At 43.4% G+C, this 18,815-nt stretch overlaps 1 protein-coding gene across 5 annotated transcripts in view; it reads right to left on the bottom strand.

Annotated features, from left to right (window-relative positions):
• Window positions 1–3,440: 3,440 nt before the first annotated feature.
• The window catches only part of rusc2 (RUN and SH3 domain containing 2), a 44,226-nt gene continuing 28,851 nt past the window's right edge, over window positions 3,441–18,815 (bottom strand). Inside the window, exons 4-13 of one of the 5 annotated variants that reach the window (XM_037777341.1) lie at window positions 13,961–14,668; window positions 11,871–12,086; window positions 11,422–11,595; window positions 9,560–9,636; window positions 7,569–7,743; window positions 6,579–6,684; window positions 6,211–6,257; window positions 5,026–6,088; window positions 4,557–4,727; window positions 3,441–4,213 (exon numbers count right to left, since the gene is read on the bottom strand). In XM_037777341.1, coding sequence (XP_037633269.1) covers window positions 4,006–4,213; window positions 4,557–4,727; window positions 5,026–6,088; window positions 6,211–6,257; window positions 6,579–6,684; window positions 7,569–7,743; window positions 9,560–9,636; window positions 11,422–11,595; window positions 11,871–12,086; window positions 13,961–14,668 — 2,945 coding nt within the window. In that variant the 3' untranslated portion in view covers window positions 3,441–4,005. Of the gene's footprint in view, window positions 4,235–4,556; window positions 4,728–5,025; window positions 6,089–6,210; window positions 6,258–6,578; window positions 6,685–7,568; window positions 7,744–9,559; window positions 9,637–11,421; window positions 11,596–11,870; window positions 12,087–13,960; window positions 14,669–18,815 lie in introns of all 5 variants that reach the window. The other 4 variants (XM_037777342.1, XM_037777343.1, XM_037777344.1 and 1 more) reach the window with 4 other exon arrangements.

Below are 18,815 nucleotides of genomic sequence, written 5' to 3'. Positions count from 1 at the left end.
CCTTTGTATTTCCCCCCTATTTGTTTCCCCAAACTTATTTATTCATGTTTTATTTTCTTTATGCATTTCTCCTTCATTATGTAAATGAGGGTGCTGTCATTCAACATGTCATGGGGTCAACTTTTCATCTATTGGTTCATCGCCATCAGAGTGCATAGATGGAATATGTTAGTTACCTCAGCTAGCTAACGCTGTCTGCTTATCAACTCCAGTCCTCATCCCCGGCTCTGTACAGCGGCTCGTCAAAAGGAATTGACACGAACAAACAAGTTGGAGATTGTTTGGTCAGCTCACCCAATGAGTAGTGGTCTAAAAAATACTAAATGTGACCAATGGAAGGATTGTGTTTAGCCAGTAAAAAGTTCTGAATGAGTTTGAAACCTTTCAACAGACGTTCTGGTGAATCCACAACAAACCTTTGACAGTCATGTTTCATCGCTACAGTTTCATAATCAAAAGGTTTTGGGTGGAGAGAGTGAAACTGTGTTAAGGACAAAAGACAAAAGAGACATTTGAGTTTGTGATCACATGAGCACTTTGTTATTTAACATCCATAGTAGTTTGATAATGTCATACGTACACGTCATATAGCCTGGACACAGAGAGAAGAGCAGTGTCACTGATGCTGAAGGTATTTACAGGCAGGAGGAGGCAGCAGCAGCGAGGGAGAGAGAAAGCAGATAAAAACCCTCCAGAGAGAGAAAGAAGGCTTCTTCTTTCTTTCTCTCTGCAGAGCATTTTAAAGCACAACATTTCAGCTAATCAAAGGCCAAATTAAAGAGTGAATCTGTCTTTGCCTCTTGCCCCTGAGCCTCCATGTGTCTCTGGTTTTATCACTACTATGTTGTTTGTTTCAGTCTGTCCCATGTGAACTCTGAACAGGATGTCAATGAACAGCAAACTTGCCTGGAGGACCCAAAACGATGCCACTCATCATCATCACACCTTCCACTACCTAACTGTTACTATGGGTGTTAGCACTGAAGCTACAGCTTATTCACACTTCCTCTGTTTAACATAAAATGCATTATTAAATCGCATTCATACATGTAGCTCTAAAGGATTTAAATATATTTACAATTCAATGAAAATGATGAAATTATTTTGATGATACATTAAAAAAATCTGTACAATAATGCAACAAAAAGAAAAATTAAGCACTAAAATGATATGGAAGTTTTTTAAAAACTACACAAGCATTCATTTATTTAATAAATGTACACTAATTTTAACATTTTATATTGTGAAATATTTGGATTGGGCATCTGTGTACGCTCAACATCTATCCAGGTATTCTGTATATAGCCGTAATTTGAGTTCTTCGTCAACTCATTTTGAACCTAAGGCCACGTTTTACACCTGGGCATGACAGGTAGCGTGATCACACTAACACAAGAATGCCTGCCCACAGAGCCACCATCACAACATGTGTTGGGGTTTCCCTTTAAATATCAACAAAAATATCCCCTCTATACTGTCATAAATCTGGGGAAAATGTCAAGTTTGACACGTAAGAGCATACAAAATATAATATTAGGACACATATTAGGTCACTAGCCTTTAAGTGTCCATCACAGCAATTCTCCCTTTTTTTCCTTCATAGCTTTAAGGCATAGATAAAATCATTTAAAATGCATATAAACTAATTAGCAATAATTATTTCCAGGCTGGATCCCCAACACATTCACAAAGGCCTCCACACACATCTCCACATCTATGCTTTGCTTTCATTGGACATCCGTCCAGTGACAGTAGACGCTTCTGCTGCTCAATAAATAAATAGAACTTACCCCACATGTGTAAGTCATATTATGCATTTACAGTATGTACCATTAGATCAAATGTACATCAGCTCAGACTGCAGCCACTCGCTTGAATGAAGTGTCCTGTGATGAGAGACTGAGGGGGGGGGACGAGGTGCAGGATGTGGCAGGAACCGGTGAAACAGGATTGTAGGGAAAGAGACGTCATTTTTGTCAGGTTACATTAACTTAAAGTTACTATGAGGAACTTTAATTTTTTGTTAATGTTGGCGGTCCCTGTGGACGAAAGTGGTTTTGTTTCTGAGCACCAGAGTCCCTTAAAGGCCCTGACACACCAAGCCGATTGTTGGCCATCAGACAGTTCGGTGTGTCCCGCACCGTCGGCTTTAGACTGCGTGTGTCGGAGGCTTTTCGGCCGATTCAGCATGATGAAACGGCGGCAGAGCTTGTCAGTGAGAGAAATCACTCTGATTGGATATTCAGATTGAGCGAATCAGTGCACGAGAAGAGAAACGGACGTGAGGAAAGCGAGCCAACGAGCAAAGTCAAGAGGAAAAACATAGAAGACTCTTCTCATTTTTCATTTTTCATCTTCTTCTCATCTGGTCATTCCAATACACGGATATTTTCACAACAACGTTGTGACGAAGTGATGAGTGAGAGTGGCGTGAAAATGGTCGGCAATGGCCGCTTCGTTTCATGTACGTATCATAACAACGGCTTGTATATCCGCCAACCTCGGCCTTCCTGTTGCCCTTTTTGAATGATGAACACAGACTACCACTACCTGGTGGTGTGGAGAGTTATTTCCTCTCACGCAGGAGCAGAACGTACGTGCTGACTGGCCGTCAGCTATAGTCTTTGCGGTCTGTTTGCGTGCAACCAAAACAAAGGTGACGTGATCGGCCTTCATCGCCGCTAGTTCTTCGATGTCAGCTTGGTGTGTCTGGGACTTTAGAAAACCTCTACTACAGCAGGGTCTGACAGTCTGCCCCGTTCAGTTCTGGTTCTGGTTGTCCCATGCCTCCCTTCCCTCCAGCGGGCCCAGCAATACGGCCTGGGCCTCCAGCAGCGTGGTATTGGTGTTGGCTCCCAGTGGGACGAAGCTCTGCTCCTGGCCGGAGGAGGAGCTGCTGCTGCTGCCGGGCACGGAGCTCTCCACCTAGGCGGCAGCGAAGCCAGATGTGGATCTGGGCCTGTCCGCTGCTGGAGGCCCCGCTGGAGTCTGAGCTGAAGGAGTTTCATGATTTCGTCTGATTTCGCACAGAGTCTGACCCGGTGGCACCGATAACAAGCATTAAGAATAACTATATAGAAATAGCCAATCCGTCTCGTTTACTGATGTAGGTGTGTACCTTGATACTGTCTCATAACCAGTTAAAAGTTCCTCATAGTAACTTTAAACAATGTCAGCTGTGGTGAATGTTGTCAGGTAAAGGAGGTCAAAAAAAGGCAATTTGCTTGTCAGTCGATCCGTCCTTTCGTCTCCATATTAACAGGCTTTGATGAGCAGTGATCAAATAAGACAGATTTGTCCTTTTGCCTTCTTCTCTCTGGGGTTGAACAGCCATCTAAACAAACTCCTGTGTGGTTTTTTATTCTCCCACTAATAATAATAATAAGAAGAAGAATATGCTGAATCTCTGCAACTGGGGCAGACATGGATCAAAACATTTCTTTTTTTTGCTTCTACATCAACCACCTTAAATCTTACCATAAAAAGCAAAGATTCACTAAAAGATCAACCGTCACCAAGTAAGCAACAGGACATGAAACGGACCCCGGCGTTCGACTGTGTTCAGAGTGTGGCACAGCGAGGTGAGCGTATAGACAGTACAGCAAAGTGCAGCTAGGCATGTTATATTATCATATTGTGAAGTTCACCATCTGTGATCAGCGCCTCCTTGTTTTGACGCATGTAGAGATGGATGATATAGAGACCGCACAGTCACGTAGCTAAGCTAGTAGAAGCGCCGCTTCAGGCAGAGAGAGAAGTGTCGGAGTGTCTTTGGGTTTCTCGTCTGGTCTTTTGGTTTTTGGATGTATGCATGCATACTTTGTCTGGATGTACCCTTGAAGTAGATGTGTGAGTTTGTGCATGCTTCTCTCGCATGTGTCTGTACATCATCTGCATATGTTTTCTACAATGTTTTTTTTTCATACAGTTCTCTCAGAAACAGGTTTCAGTGGCAGCGATACTGTCTGTCTCCTTTGCCTTCATCTTGCATTAATTCCTCTTGGCTCAACACTGTCCGAGTCCACCGGCGTCCTGGCTGTCCTCCATGCCTTTGAGGGTGACATAGATGATGGGGACCAAGCCCCGGGTGGAGCCCAGGGAGCACAGCAGCCAGTCCGGGTCGGCCTTGCTCAGGACCCGCAGGATGTCGCCCTTGTTGAAGCTCAGCTGGCCGGGCTCGGTGGCTATGTGGTGGCACAACGCTCGTACTTCACTGAGGAACAACGGAGGACATCTATTAGTAAATGGACAGAAAATGACTGGTGATAATTAATAATTCTAGTCATTTTTGAAGCAAACATTCCCTTGCTGCAGTTTCTCAATTTGGTTGTCGTTGTTTTTTGTCTGTGGTTGTTTTGTCTTTGTGTCTCTTAGCAGCTGTTTTGCATCTCTCTGTAGTTGTTTTGGTCAATTTGTAGTCATTTTGAGTCTCTTCCTGGTTGGTTCATGTCTCTTTGACTGACATTTTGTAAGTGATGGCCAGGGTAGTGCCTGGTAGGCCCGTTCAGTAATCCATCCATGAACAGAACAGTGCATCATGTCTAGTATATGCTTACCATGGAGAGTGTTGTCTGGCTTCAGTTGGTTGGGTTGATGTTGGTGGGAGTGTGGTTTGGGTGTGAGTGGGTGTGGCCGGAGGCTCTGCCTTCTTCCCGCTCCCCGCTCCAATAGTCTGAGCTACGAGGTCGAGAACAGACCTGTCCAGAGAAAGCCAACCTGACGGCGGCCTGAGAGAGAAAAACACATTGTGGGAAATGTTTTGCACTGATAGCTTAAAGTAAAGTTTGGTAAAAAGGATGACACTTTTTTCAAACTTAAAAGCATTTTCTTACTGGTAACAAATCCCATGAAAGACCAAAACAAACAATGTGATAGTCCAGCTCTTAATACTTAAGTACTGAAGATATAAATCACACAAGATACTTGTTAGTAGATTCATTCATTGTTGGTTTTGTTTTTTTTATGAGATTTGTTGACAATAAGATAAATACTGAACATCATTAGACTCTTTTCTTTTTAACTTACCTGGTCTTTTGAGCTTTTGCCTTCTGTTCGGCTGCCTCCATCCTGAGAGGAGCACCAACGCTCGATCCAAAGAGCCGGCCCCAGCGCAGACTCTGTCCCTGTGAGGGGCTCTCCTCCTGGGCTGCAGCTTGAGCTCCAGTCCCTGCAGCCTCCTGAGGTTTTGCGTCTTTCTCCTGGGTGAGAACAGAGTCTGGCGGGCTGCCCATCCATGAAGGCCTCCTCCCCCTGGATCCAGCTGACTCCCCGCTAGAGCTGCTGCTGCTTTTCCTGCTTCTATAGCCCTCCCCGTCCTGGCTGGACTCGGCCCCCTCCACCACTCCCTCTCTGGTGGGCGGCAGCTGGTTCTGTCGTCTCTCTGATGACCTCCTCCTTTTCTCAGTCTTGACAAACTTCGACCCCTCTGTGGATTGGTCGATGTAAACCTGGGAGGACTGCATGAGCTGGTACCACCAGCCCGCCTGTCTCTCTTGCCGCTGACGCCCCTCCTCCACCTCTTTTTCCTTCTTCCTGTCCTTCTCCTGTCCATCCTCACCTTCTCCTTGGCTCTCTTGTCCTACGCCTTTCATTCTCTGTCCACTCATTATCCCCCTCTCCTTCCAGAGATTGGCGAACCCTACCTCCAGCGTTGCCGGTCTACTAACGGACCCGGCTGTCTCGGTCTCTTCCCCCTCGCTCCTCAACCTCAGCTTCCCTCCCGCTCCCTCTCTTCTCGCCCCGACCCCCTCCATCCTCGGCCATGTTCCCTCTCGTCTCAGCGGCGCCCTCTCTTTCTTCCCCTCTGAGTCTCTGACCATCTCGCTCACAGTGGTGCTCCATCCCCTCATGAGCTGGAAGGTGGAGCGAGTGGACTGGTCGACGCTCTGGCCCGCGGAGCACAGCTGCTCCTTGCGGCGGAGATGCTCCTGGCCCTTCTGGAGGAGGTGCGGCTCGAACAGCAGGTCTAAGTCAAACGGAAGCAGCGACAGAGGCTGCAGCAGGAGGAGGAGCTCCTCAAAGAGCGGCTGGCACGCCCCCTGCGACAGGGGGAGGAAACCCCATGGGCTGTAGTGTGCTGCTATAATATCTGAGGAAAGTCAAACAAAACAGGAACAAGATTCAGAAGAAGGAAGACTTCATGCACACATGGACATCAAATAACTATCTGAAGATGGATAAATGATGCACAAGGTAGCAACTAAGTTTTACCTTCATGTGTGTAGAGGTGATTGAACCAGAACTCCAAAGATTTTAGGCTGAAATATAAGGAGAAACAAATCGTTTTTCTTTCTTTCTTTCTTTAAATTGTAACAGCATCGCTCTCCTGCAGAGAATTTTAGGCATTATTACACTAAAAACTTACGCTGACATGGTTTAAAATTGCATTTGATCTGGTAGAAAAATAAGCTAACATGACTAAAGGTTAGGTTCATCACTACGAACGTTCACATTGTTCTCACATTATTTGACACATTATTATAAATATCTCGATTAGAGCCTCTTTAAAGATCCTGACCCTAGGATGAGAGACATCGTTGTTAAGAACTTGTAAAGCGGGATAAAGAAAGAAGACTTACTTGAGCAGGCCGAAGATGAAGGCGTTGAGTCTCATGCTGTGGCTGCTGAGCTCAGAGTACTGGCTCACCTTTGAGAACAGGCTGTGGAGGACACGTGTGGACGGGCCTGACGGAGACAAACAGACAACATGTTATATGTTACCCATGAGCACCTAATATGGTTGTCATCACTGTACCTATAATGTTACCAGAAATCCATCTGCAAAAATGTATTTGTACAGTTTTTCTTCAATATGACACATCTACTTCTTCTTTTGAAAATATGTCTCTTTCCTGACAGGACTTCTGTTCAGGAAACTCTCAACACTTTTAAATGATAAACAATAAAGGGAAACATTCTGACGTACTGTATAACTTACAACCAAACAACCATGTTGTGGCTTATCTTTAAAGACAGGAAATGGAATTGGATGGATATGAAAGGTCTTGATGTTACGGTGCCTTCAAATGGGGTCGTGTTTTCCGAGTCCATATCCCTCTTGTCGTATTCACGACCTCGTAAGTGGAAAGTTTCTGAAAGCTCTGAGTTGTGACGTGTTTGTTGACGCTGTAGAAATGGTGGAGGCCATGGAAGTTCATTTTTCATTACATAATAAGTGAATATATTGTAATTTTAGTTGTATATTGTTTTTCTTTGTAATTTTATAATATGTCTGAGGAAAATGTTTAGATTCCCAACGGCCTCATCTTTCTCCTCATTATGTCTTTACATTTGCTGCATTATGTTACCCACTTGCCAGCTTGCTAAATCGTTAGCCTCTGTAGCTTCTAGACGTCGACAGTAACGTTAATATTGCCGTTGCTTAGCAGCGGTGTTCTTCCCGACTTAACTACTTGAACGCCAGGCATGTGTGTACACGACTTCCCATGTTGTAAAGACGAGCTCACGAGTTTCATTTGAAGGCAGCAATATGTAAACCTGCATAAAGCAATGAGAGCTGCTACTCCTCGCTGCCTCGCCAGCTATTTTAACGGTGCTGTTCTTCTCACCCAGCTGTGTGGAGGCCTCCACCAGGCTCCAGGGCTGACAACGCCGCTGTCCGATGATCAGGTCCAGCACGTAGGCCTTCAGGCCGTCCTGCAGCACCTCATGCAGGGCCGGGCACAGGTACTTCAGGATGAGGTGACCCACGTTGGGACTCACCCAGCTGTTCCCCAGCTTGGCCTGGCGGGGGTGCAGAGAAACATAGAGGAAATGAAAGTGAAGCAAACCAGAGAGTGTGGGATCAAAGATGCAGAATGACGCAAAACTTCTGGTCCCTTTTTTTGCCAAAGATGCTTGTCTGTGTACATTAGTAAACTATTTATTAAAATAAATATTAAAACAATAAAGTGAATTATATTATCCGTTTGCTCAAGTTTTCAATCAATAAATGACTGGTGATAGGCTGTATTTGCTTGCTCCTTTTGTTCTCTGGATTAGACTGATCTGCAGCCTGGTTTATTGACAATTGTCTTATCAGCTCTGTGTAAATAAAAACACATTATGTGCCAGATATTCAGTTTCCTGGTTGAAACCACTGACGAAGGGAAGAGTCACAAGGGACCCATTAAAATGTCTGAAAATATTAGTGGTGGTGGTTCCATGGCTTATTAAATAAAGCTAGGGAGGGTAATGTAGTTTAGAAACATATGTTTGTTATAATTGTTGAAATTCTCATTACATCCTGACAGCAATCAATAAATCAAATGCTCTGACGCAGGACTGTAATAAACCCGTCCAATCATGTCATTCAGCACAAATGTAATGATTGGACGGGCTAATTGCATGCACTCTGCCCGTGCACTCATTGCGAGTCTTCCACTAGCTGCTCACTTGACAGCTGTGAGTACTAACAATAGCCATGTTCGCCGCTATGTTCATTATGATATGTTTATGTTCATAATGATAATTTTGGGGGAGTGGCTTTGCAGCAAAGTTAGAATAGTTTTGAATTTTCAATTTGTTTTTATTTTATATTAGTTTTGACTTTGCGATTTCATTTTAGTTTAGTTTTAGTTAGTTTTCAGAGGGTGTTTGCTAGTTTTAGTTCTAGATCTTTGCGCTACTTTAGTGTCCGATGTGAAGCAATTGCAGCATAGCAACATCTCCTTGAGGGTCAAGTCTGTTCAATTTCTGTTCTTCAACTTCTCGAGAGGTGACGGAAATTCATGTTGTCTCCTTTTTTCGGTTGTGATACATTATACTGTAGCTAAAAAAACTAAAACTGAAATTAATTTATGTTCATTTATATTTAATTTTTGTTAGTTTTTTTACCAGGCAATATTGTTTCAGTTTAGTTTTCTTTAAAGGATATAGTTTAATGACAATATTTTTCACTGCTTATTTTTGTTTTAGCCTCAGTTTTATTGTAATATAATAACCCTGCTTTGGAGGGAGGCCTGAAGTGACAGACTGTCAGCGTTGCCGACTTGATCTCTAGATTTAGCGACTTAAGGAGCTGTTGGAGTGCTGCTAGCTTCTTTCATTGGAAAAGAGTTGGCAACACTGGGCTGAGTTTTTACATAGAATCACTGTTTTTAAATCTACTACTCTTGCTGGTTTCTCCAACGTTACCTACTCAAGTTTGAATAAAGTGTGAAGACAAATACCTCAAATAGACATATGAGTTCTAAACATGATGCGACTGACACAAAAAGCTTGAATGCACACATGCACTACACACCTGGAAAAGGAAAAAAATACTTTTAAGAATGAAGATTGAATCAAGACTTTATGAATTTAATCGCTGCTGACGCATGAATTGAACGGCGAGAGAAAACAGACGGCGCCATCTGAGTGAGTGTGAAACTAATGTAATTTACCAACTGAAAGGTTTTATGATCTTTTGTACTTTACTACACTACGGCGGTATTAATACGTTTTTGTGCAAAGGCTAGTGGTGCCTCTAAATCTTGCTGTGTGAGCTTGAACCAGCCCTTTATCTTGAGAGGAACGGTGTATTAACAATCATCAATCAGATCCACCATAAACCTCTTACCTTTACATCCGGGTCTCGACTGGTGCCGAAGTGTGCCACGATCAGATCCACTGCTGTGTTCACGGCTTTCACCAAACCTGAAAGAGTGAAGGGAGGAAAGAATAAAGGAGGAGTTCATCAATTATACTTTAAAGCTACAAGTCTTTACAACGAACGTCACTTTTCTTCTTTGTAATATTCTACTAAATCCATGATTTGGCTTATCTGTTTAGCCCTCCGTTTCAGGGAAGTGAGAGGCATTAAAATCCAAATTTAGCACAAATGTTGCTGTGTCCTTCGCTGTCTTTGTGTTTGCAATCTGCATGAATTCATTGTTTGATTTACTACAGCAGCAACTCGTTGTGCAATGATCAGCTGGGACTGTCTTGTAGGGATTTGTCTGCCATCAGTCTGCTCAGATATAGGACAAAATGCACCGATGTCGAAATCTCAATGAAAAGAAAACATTTACAAAGACTACAATCCAACTCCTACTGAGCAAACAGTATTTTGGATTTACCTATAAATCGTAATATATATGACATAAATCCATAAATCTGTCCCTGGGGGTCCTGCTCAAGTACACTACAGGAAGGTAAACCTGGATGATCCAGCTGATGGATGATCTCCCGGCTCATTATATGACAACCTGCTGCCTCAAGAGGCCTTGAATTACCCTCCTCGCTGTCAAGCAGCCTTTCTGCAGTGAGAGGCACTTGATTTAAGCACCTTTCAACGCCATCATTTCACCCTCTGTTCTGCTTGTCAACAGCACTGCCGGCTCTGGAAATGTGATTTTCCAAAATGAGATTTTTATCTGATTCTGTCTGCGTTGCAACAGTATTGTATACGTTCTTTGAGCTTTTGTGGCTCACAGTACGAACCATGACTTATATTTATCAACACAAACATAATAAGACATACAGTATACTGAATGCAACAGAGGTGATATTCTGTTGAAGGCTCTTCTGCGTATTAGAAAGGACATTAAAGGCTGTTTGGAGTCAAGACAGGGTTGATATCATTAACAAAAACTATGGCAAAATATGTTCATCAACAACCTTTTTTGTTGAGACGATGACGAGACGGCACCGCCGTCATTAAACACTAACGGTGACGATATCAAACATGCAATATCGTTGACAAAAAAACTAGACTAAAATGTAGTTTAAAAAATGAAAACTTTACCAAAATCTCTCTTTATTTTTGTGACTTTCCACCTTCTTTTCCCCTCTCTCTGTCACTCTCTGTGTCTCAAACACACACACACACACACACACACACACACACACACACACACACAACACGCCAGTCTAAAACTAGACTAAAACGTTCTGAGTGGTCGTCGACTAAAACTACACTGAAAATATGAAGAATAAAAATTACTGAAATGTGACTAAAACTAAGAATAAATCTAAAATAGCTGCCAAAATTAAGACTGAGTCAAGACCCCAAAGAGATGCAGAGAGTCTGGAACTAAATCATGACAAACAACTCTCCTTAATGGATTTGTTTGTTTGAGATACAACCTCTGCAGGCGACAGGACAGCAACTCAAAGTCATTGTGATCTTGTTTATGATTTACTGTTGCATGACTGAGTGATGCTTGAATGGAAAGGCCAAAAATTAGACACTCAGAGGTGGAAAGTGAGACTGAAAACACGGGGGAAAAAAAGTGTTCCTGAGTTCCTAAAAAGGTTCCTGGAAATGTTCATGTGGTCAAAAAGAGACCAAGAAACTGCATCAGTTCTCACAGAAAGCAGTGAACAGATGCAATGAGCTCCAAGAAAAACGGCGTACAGTTAGATACAATTAAATATTTAGAGACTTCTCGCTGATTCCCACTGTCACTGTCAATCATGCACAGACACACAGAGCCTCACCTCTCTTCTGCATCAGGTCCACAGAGATGTGGGACTGTGAGGAAGAGGAGGAGGAAGAGGACGTTGACGCGTCGGGGGAGAGGCAGAACTCCTCCGGAGGCTTCTCGGTCATGGAGAAGTAGTCCGGCAGGAAGTCGCTGTAGATTTGCTGCAGCTTGGTTGATTGGCCCACTGCTGAGACACACAAACACACACAGGTGATCAGACACACATATAAACACATATTACTACTTTTAAAAGCATTAGACGCCGTTAGGGATCATTAAAAATATAACTTTAGGCGAGACTTTGAGGAACACCTCCAAGGAACCCTTTTCAGTGACTTTACCATCAGCTAATGCATTCTTTGCACCTTAAAATACTACTAAGATACAAGTATCCAAGTCTACTTTTCAATTATCATCATAATCCTGCATTGCTTCCAACACTGTCAGTAAAATCATGAGCACCGTTGAGCCGTCCCAGCGCGTGGCCGGAGGGGACCGAAGGGAAATCAAACACGTTCCGTCTGGCAGGTCGTGATCCCCCGCCCCGTCTGGGTTCCGGGTTACCAGAGAGGGAGCCTGATCCTGCAGAAGAGTGGCTCCCCGAGAGCCTCTCCAAGCCCAGAGGGTTTCGACGACGGTACTCCCTCCATTTGAGAGCCTGGGGGGAGAGGTGGTGTGCTGAGGGGGAGGTTTTGGGGTCGTGATCGAGGGGTTGGTGGTCGGGTTTAAGGATGGATTATTGAGGAGATGGATGAAAGAAATATATGGGAGAAAAGCAAAAGAAGAAGAAGAAGGGCAAGAGGAAAAGATGAAGGAGAAGATTTAAGTCCATGCAGGAAGGGAGAGAAGAAAGAGAAAAAGACAACAGTAAGAACGTACAAGAGCTGAGCTGCTTTCAAAGAGTACATCAACACTGAATTACACGGAACTTAAAGGGATAGTTTGGATGTTTTGAAGTGGGGTTGTATGAGGTACTGATCCAAAGTCAGAGTATTACCTACAGTAGATGACGGTCGGTACATCCCAAAGTTGGAGAAACAGACAGGAGTACCAGCACGGGAGCAAAGCAACACACTGCTGTGGTCAGAGACAGCAGCAAAACACATTTTAGCCACCTTGCTACCTTGCTGCCGTGCTGGTACTCCTGTCTGTTTCTCCAAACTCCATCTACTGTTGGTAATACACTGACTATGGAGAAGTACCTCATACAACCCCACTTTAAAACAGGTAAACTATCCCTTTAATAACTTTCACATAACTGAAACCCAGGGCAGCCGTCTGTTGTCTTATCAAAGCAGTAAGACACTAACAAGGCTGGTGTGGATGAGTGAGGGCTGAAACTTTCCATCAAGTGCAGCACAACAAGTGATTTCAAAGCAATTGCCCATGTACAAATACTTGTGCTGTGAGAGTTTACTAATGTTATTAGACTGGTTCCTTTTAATGTTTACATGCTGACTATCATCGAAAGACCGATAGTTGCAAGAGAGCAAACGTGAAGAACAGTGACAAAGAAGAACAACACAGGAAAGATGGCCGTAGTCATAAAGTTGAAAGAAAAAGTCGTGGGTAGTAGAATCCAGTGGCAAAAGTACTGTATATTGGAACTTATGAGGTCATTTTCAACAATGTGGAGTACATAATATGCTCCATGTCCAAGTGGTTTAAGAGATAAAAACACTGTGGTATATAACGGACAACAAAAATGGTCATTTACCTCGTTTGCTTTTAAAAAATGGTGATTGTGTGTTTTGCATCTTTAACTTCATCTTTAGAACAACAAATGACTTGAACATTTCAAAACGGTTTCATGAGCTCTCATATTTTATTTAAGCATGTGATTTGGGGATTTCCATCTAAAATGATCCTTTTTGTGTTGCTGTGTGATCCATCCCATTATGTGTACAATAGACTGTATATAAAGATGGACGACGCGTCTCCACTTCCTCCCACTGTACAGAAGTGAACCAAAATATCCCGCATACGGGAGCTGCCATCTGGAGATTTTGACGCCATTTGGAGCCAGAGTCTGCGCAGTAGTGATCGGTTGGTGGAGCCGCGGTACCGAGGTCACCCGCCCCAACCAATAGCGAACCGAACACGGACGCAGCTCGCTAGCGAGAGAGAATCACAGCTGCCAATCATGATGTCTCGTCCCCTTTTCATACCATCAAATAACTAATTAAATGAGAACTACCTAAAATGACAGAAACAATCTTTTTGGCCCATGTCCCGTCCGCTAACATGAAGGAGGTGAGATTTATGAGCTATACTGCAGCCAGCCAGCAGGGGGCGATCCAGATGTTTTGGCTTCATTTCTGGGGAGCTGTCATAACGTCCATCTTTATATACAGTCTATGATCTGTACACAAAGCATGTATGTTGAAAGTTGTTGTATTTTTAATTATCTTATTATCAAGCCATGCAACTAATGCAGGCTTCTCTTAACATCAATGTTGCTACGATTTGAACCTTTATTTTCTTTAAGAGCAGCACCATTTCTCATGAGAACAACCTCTGAATAATAACACTAGAATTCCTCTAGAACCTACCATTATGTGTCCTGGCTCCAGATCCTGTGTTTCCCTCCACATGATTCCCAGAGTTCTCACAGCCCAGCGGGCTCAGCATGTCGCTGTTGAGAGCTGGTAAACTGGGCAGAGCTCCACGATGGAAACAGTGTCCCTGCACCGCCGGCAGCATTGGCGGCACCGTGCCTCTCTTGGCCCCCAGGGATGGAGGTGGAGGGGTAGTCGGTAGCGGTGCTGAACCCGATCCCTGCTTCCCTGTCGGTGGGGTGTGCAGGGGGGCGAGGCCTGCTGAGAGTGGGCAGGAGAGGCTGTGTGACGGCTGAGGGCTCGGGGTGCAGGTTGAGCAGGTACCAGAGCTGGGCGCCCCCTGCAGCCGCACCGGGGAGTAGCTCCCGAGAGGCGAGGGTCGAACTGATCCAGGTGGAGGGGCTGCTGCAGCCAGAGTCCCCTGGTACCTGTGTACATTTTCAGCTGCATCTTCACTGTCCTCCCCCACCGCACCTCCAGAGCCAGAGCCAGAGCCAGAACCGGAACCGGAGCCGGAGCTGGAGCGGGCCTGCATCCCAGAGACGTAGCCCGTGAGCCGGGGCAGCAGAGGTTTGGGCTGCGGGGGTTTGGAGGCGAACTGGTGGTGGAAGGTGAAGGGCTGGATGGGGAGGGTGGTGGGCCGCTGGTCCTTACTGTAGCGGACCACCGCCGGGCGGCTGTCTGAGGAAGTTGAGAGGCCACCTGGAGGAGCACGAGAAGAACAGCATGGGTGGAGAAAAGATGGAGGAGGCACATGGAGAGAAAAGAAAGAACTGGTTAGTTGTTGTTTAACAAATAGAATAGAAGCTATCAAAGCTGTAATCACCTCTCTAACCAAAAACTGAACATTATGACCTTCATGAAGGTCGGATTTATCGCAGGTACAGTGTGTAGGATTTGGTGGCATTTAGTGGTGTGGTTGCAGATTGCAACCAACTGAGTACCCCTCCGCTCACTCCTCCCTTTCCAAGACTGTGGTAACGTGAGCCGCAGAGTGTAAAACCGTGGTAACGCTGTTTGCCCTCGCACAGAAGCCGTCCTTACCATAATAACACTACTTCAGGAGCAACACAAGTCAGGCGACGGCTGGCGATACCACGGTTTTGCCCTCTGTGGCTCACGTTACCACAGTTTCACGAGCGTGTCGGAAAACTACGGTGGCCTTCAGGTAATGTAAAAATGCGAAAAGTCTCTCTCTAGAGCCAGTGTTTGGTTTGTCCGTTCTGGGCTGCTGTAGAAACATGGAGGAGCAACATGGCGGACTCCGTTCACTGTATAGATACGAAGGGCTCATGCTAAGCTAACTAAAACTCAATGGTTTCTAGTTTCAGGTAGGGATGCACCGATGTTTCGGCCGAACCTCGGTATTGGCAGATATTTGCTTTGTTGACTGCCATCGGCCTATCAGCAAATAAGATGACTTTTGCCGATGGCAGTGGCCGCTTTCATCTGTTGTGTTGCATCAATTTCACTAAAAGTTATATAGATTATTTGTGACTGTTTCTAATCGCTTTTACATTTAATAACACAAATATTTTGTGAAATATTTGTTACACAAAACAAATATTTTTGTTGGTCTATGTACTGAAACATTCTTCTCATTGAGTAGGTAGTTGTATAGCAGCTAAAAGGATTTTGAAGCAGTTATTTAAAATAAATGAATAAATATATTTTTCAAGTGAAAGAGGGTTGTATTAAAGGTTGTTTCATATATAAAGTTGACCTTTGACCTTTGATTGATTTGTGCTCATTCACAGACAGTGTAATGAAATGCTGAATGACTTTAAAACAGCTCGGTTATTTATTTTTTTTTATATAATTTTTTGTTTCGTGGCACAAAAGGGGAATAAATAACAGCAAAGACAAAATAAACAAAAGCAGTATCAGCATTGGCTATAGGCCAAATAGTTATTTTAAACATTGGTATCGGTCCAGAATTGTGCAATCGTTGCATCCCTAGTTTCAGGTGATTATACACTAATAAAAACATAGTTCTGAATATTATATTCCATTTCTGCTAACAGATACACAGAAATGTTACACACTCTTCCTTTAATTTAAAAGGTACAACATAAGTATTTGAATTTTAGATTAATTTGCTGATATTTTTGATTAATTACATAATCATTTAGTGTATATAAAGTCAGAAATAGTCAATTCCTGCATCACAATTTCCCAAAATCCAAGATGACATCTTCAGATTGTTTACTTTCAACCAACAGTCCAAAACCAAAAGATATCTTCACTTTACAAATAATATAAAACAGCTCACACTTCAGAAGCTCGAACCAGTCAATTAAATAAGCATGATTAGTTCTTTGTCCTTTAAGCACTTAACTGTATAAACATAAAGGTTCAAATAAAGTAGAAACAGAAAACTGCCCAGTCATGAGTCACAAAGCTCACCAGCCGTTATCACAGACAACCATGCCACAGTTCACCACGGCTCATAAACACACATTCAGAGACAACACATGAGGACAGACTGAACCTGGAGGCACTGCGTCAGGAGGGACACCAGCGAGGAGAAGCCTTTTTTCTGCACTTCTTCTCTGCCACAGAGTCACTATCAGAGTGTGTGTTTTACTGTGTGTGTTCCTAGAGATCCTGTGTAGGGTGTACAGAAAAGTGTGTGTGACGTCGACGGTGTTGCGCAAGCTGTTTGTCACAGTAAAGGCCGGCCCACCGGTGCCACCTGAGCTGGGTGCCGTGACGCCTCTTGGCCACAGAGGGCGACGTTGAGCTGCTGTAGAGACATGATGGAGGAGGGAGGAGGAAGGAACACCACACACCCAGCAGGCCTGAGCTCCCACTGGGGATGGAGGACAGAAACACTCCCTCTCTGTCTCTCCTCTATCTGCTCCGTCATCCCTCTAATTGCCATTTTCCTCCCCATCTCTCTTTTCCTCTCCTCTCTCTCCCTTCTCCATCTGCTTCTCCCCCGCCTCCTCTTCCTCCTCTTCAGCTCTTAGATGAATCCATTACACAGCCGAGGCTTTTCCTTTGCAGCTCCGTGCTTCATGTTAGCATCATTAGCGAGCGAGCTGCTTTGCAAAAGGCTTTTAAAGAGGCCTGTAACGCTGCGGTGAAGCAACGCAGCTGACTCAAGTGAAGTCATGATGAATAATATATGTGTGCCGAGATGCTGCACAGCCTCTCATTATAATCTTAAATCATCACAGAAAACTGATGAGGATGTTTTTGAGGCACGTGTAAGATGACCTATTTCCTCAAACATCTTTATCAATCTCTCCCCCCCTGCCTTCCATATTATCATTGTTTCCTTCGTCTCTCTGCTCTCCAGTCAACTAACAAAACGGTTTAAAGCAGGTGGGGAAGTGCTCTTTTGTTCTACCAGCTGAACTGCTGCACTGTGGAAAGAAAAACCTGTACATTCAGCAGCGGCAGACTGTTATATATCTATATTAGTTTACTATATTACATACTACGTTTACATGCACAAAATACTCAGTTTTTTGCCCTTATTCCAAAAAGTCACTGACTATGTTTACATGCACACTAATATTCCACTATTATTCCAAACAAGACAATATTCTGAATTTGATACGGGTTATGTAAACAGCATATTCTGTTTGGATATTCTGAATTAGGCCTTATTTTGAATGGAGCATTTTCCATTTAAGACATGGGATAGAAAAATTATTTGGACATGTATACAGCACATTCAGAATATGCATCTCAAATGGGGTTTTAATGGCAGTTTGTGAGACACGGCCTCTTTTCCTGTTTACGTCCAGCTCTGCGCGTTGTACACAAACCAACTAGCCGACAGTTTGCAGAGTTTGCATGTCCAAAAGAAAAGCCCACTTTTCTGGTCGGAAGGAGAAACACACCTACTTTTAAACATAATGAAAGACTTGGGTAACAAAAGGTTTTTAGATATGCACAAATATCGCAACTACAACCTTTTCAAGAAGGAGGTTAAAGGAATGAAAGAGGGAGGGTGTGTCCTCCACTGGTGGAAAGCTTTGATAAAACATATTTTTCATTAACAATGTTAACAGCTTAGTAGGAATATTTGGTGCATGTAAACGTACTAATGGACTACATGATCTATTTTATTTTATTATTATTATTGTCATGCATAAATAATATGCCCAGCCCAAAAGGGCTTACAAGACACCATCATTTAGAAAATAAAGAAAAGAGAAAGGCAGAAACCAGAGTAGCCGTATAAATTACAAATAATACCAGACAAATAAACCATCCTGACGTTTTTTTCCAAGCTTGAAAAACAAAAGTAGCCGACTTATAAACATTAAAATTAATCAATTTTGTCATTATCCAAGGACCAAAACATTTTTGGGATTTTGAACACTACATTTACGTGCACATTAATATTCCACTATTATTACGAATATGACCATATTGTTAATTTGATACGGGTCATATAAACAGCATATTACGTTAGGATATTCTAAATGAAGCCTTATTCTTAATGGAGCATTAAGCACATTAAGACATGTGGGATATGCTGATATCATTCAGGTTTTAGGAGCATTCTTTGGACATGTATACAGCACATTCAGAATACGCGTCTCAATTGGGGTTATTACTGTAGTTTGTGACACACGGCCTCTTCTCCTGTTTACGGTCAGCTCTGTGTGTTGAACACAAACCAATTATAATCTATCTTCCTAATGAATTTGTATAAAGTAGATTTTCTTTCTTGAAATGTTCCTGAAGTGCTGTTGGGAGCTCCAGCCTGTATAAAAGTATAAAAAGGGGGACAGCTGGAGCTCCCTGGGACATTCCTCTCCTGGTTCAGTCTCTCTTTGACTGTCTGGTATTATTCCAGTGGAATTCCAAGCACTCGCTGTGTGTGTGT

The sequence above is a fragment of the Sebastes umbrosus genome, chromosome 8 (genome assembly GCF_015220745.1).
Source record: "Sebastes umbrosus isolate fSebUmb1 chromosome 8, fSebUmb1.pri, whole genome shotgun sequence".
Classification (NCBI taxonomy): Eukaryota; Metazoa; Chordata; class Actinopteri; order Perciformes; family Sebastidae; genus Sebastes; species Sebastes umbrosus.
Note: the sequence above shows the minus strand (reverse complement) of the source record. Positions and strands in the feature narration are given on the sequence as shown.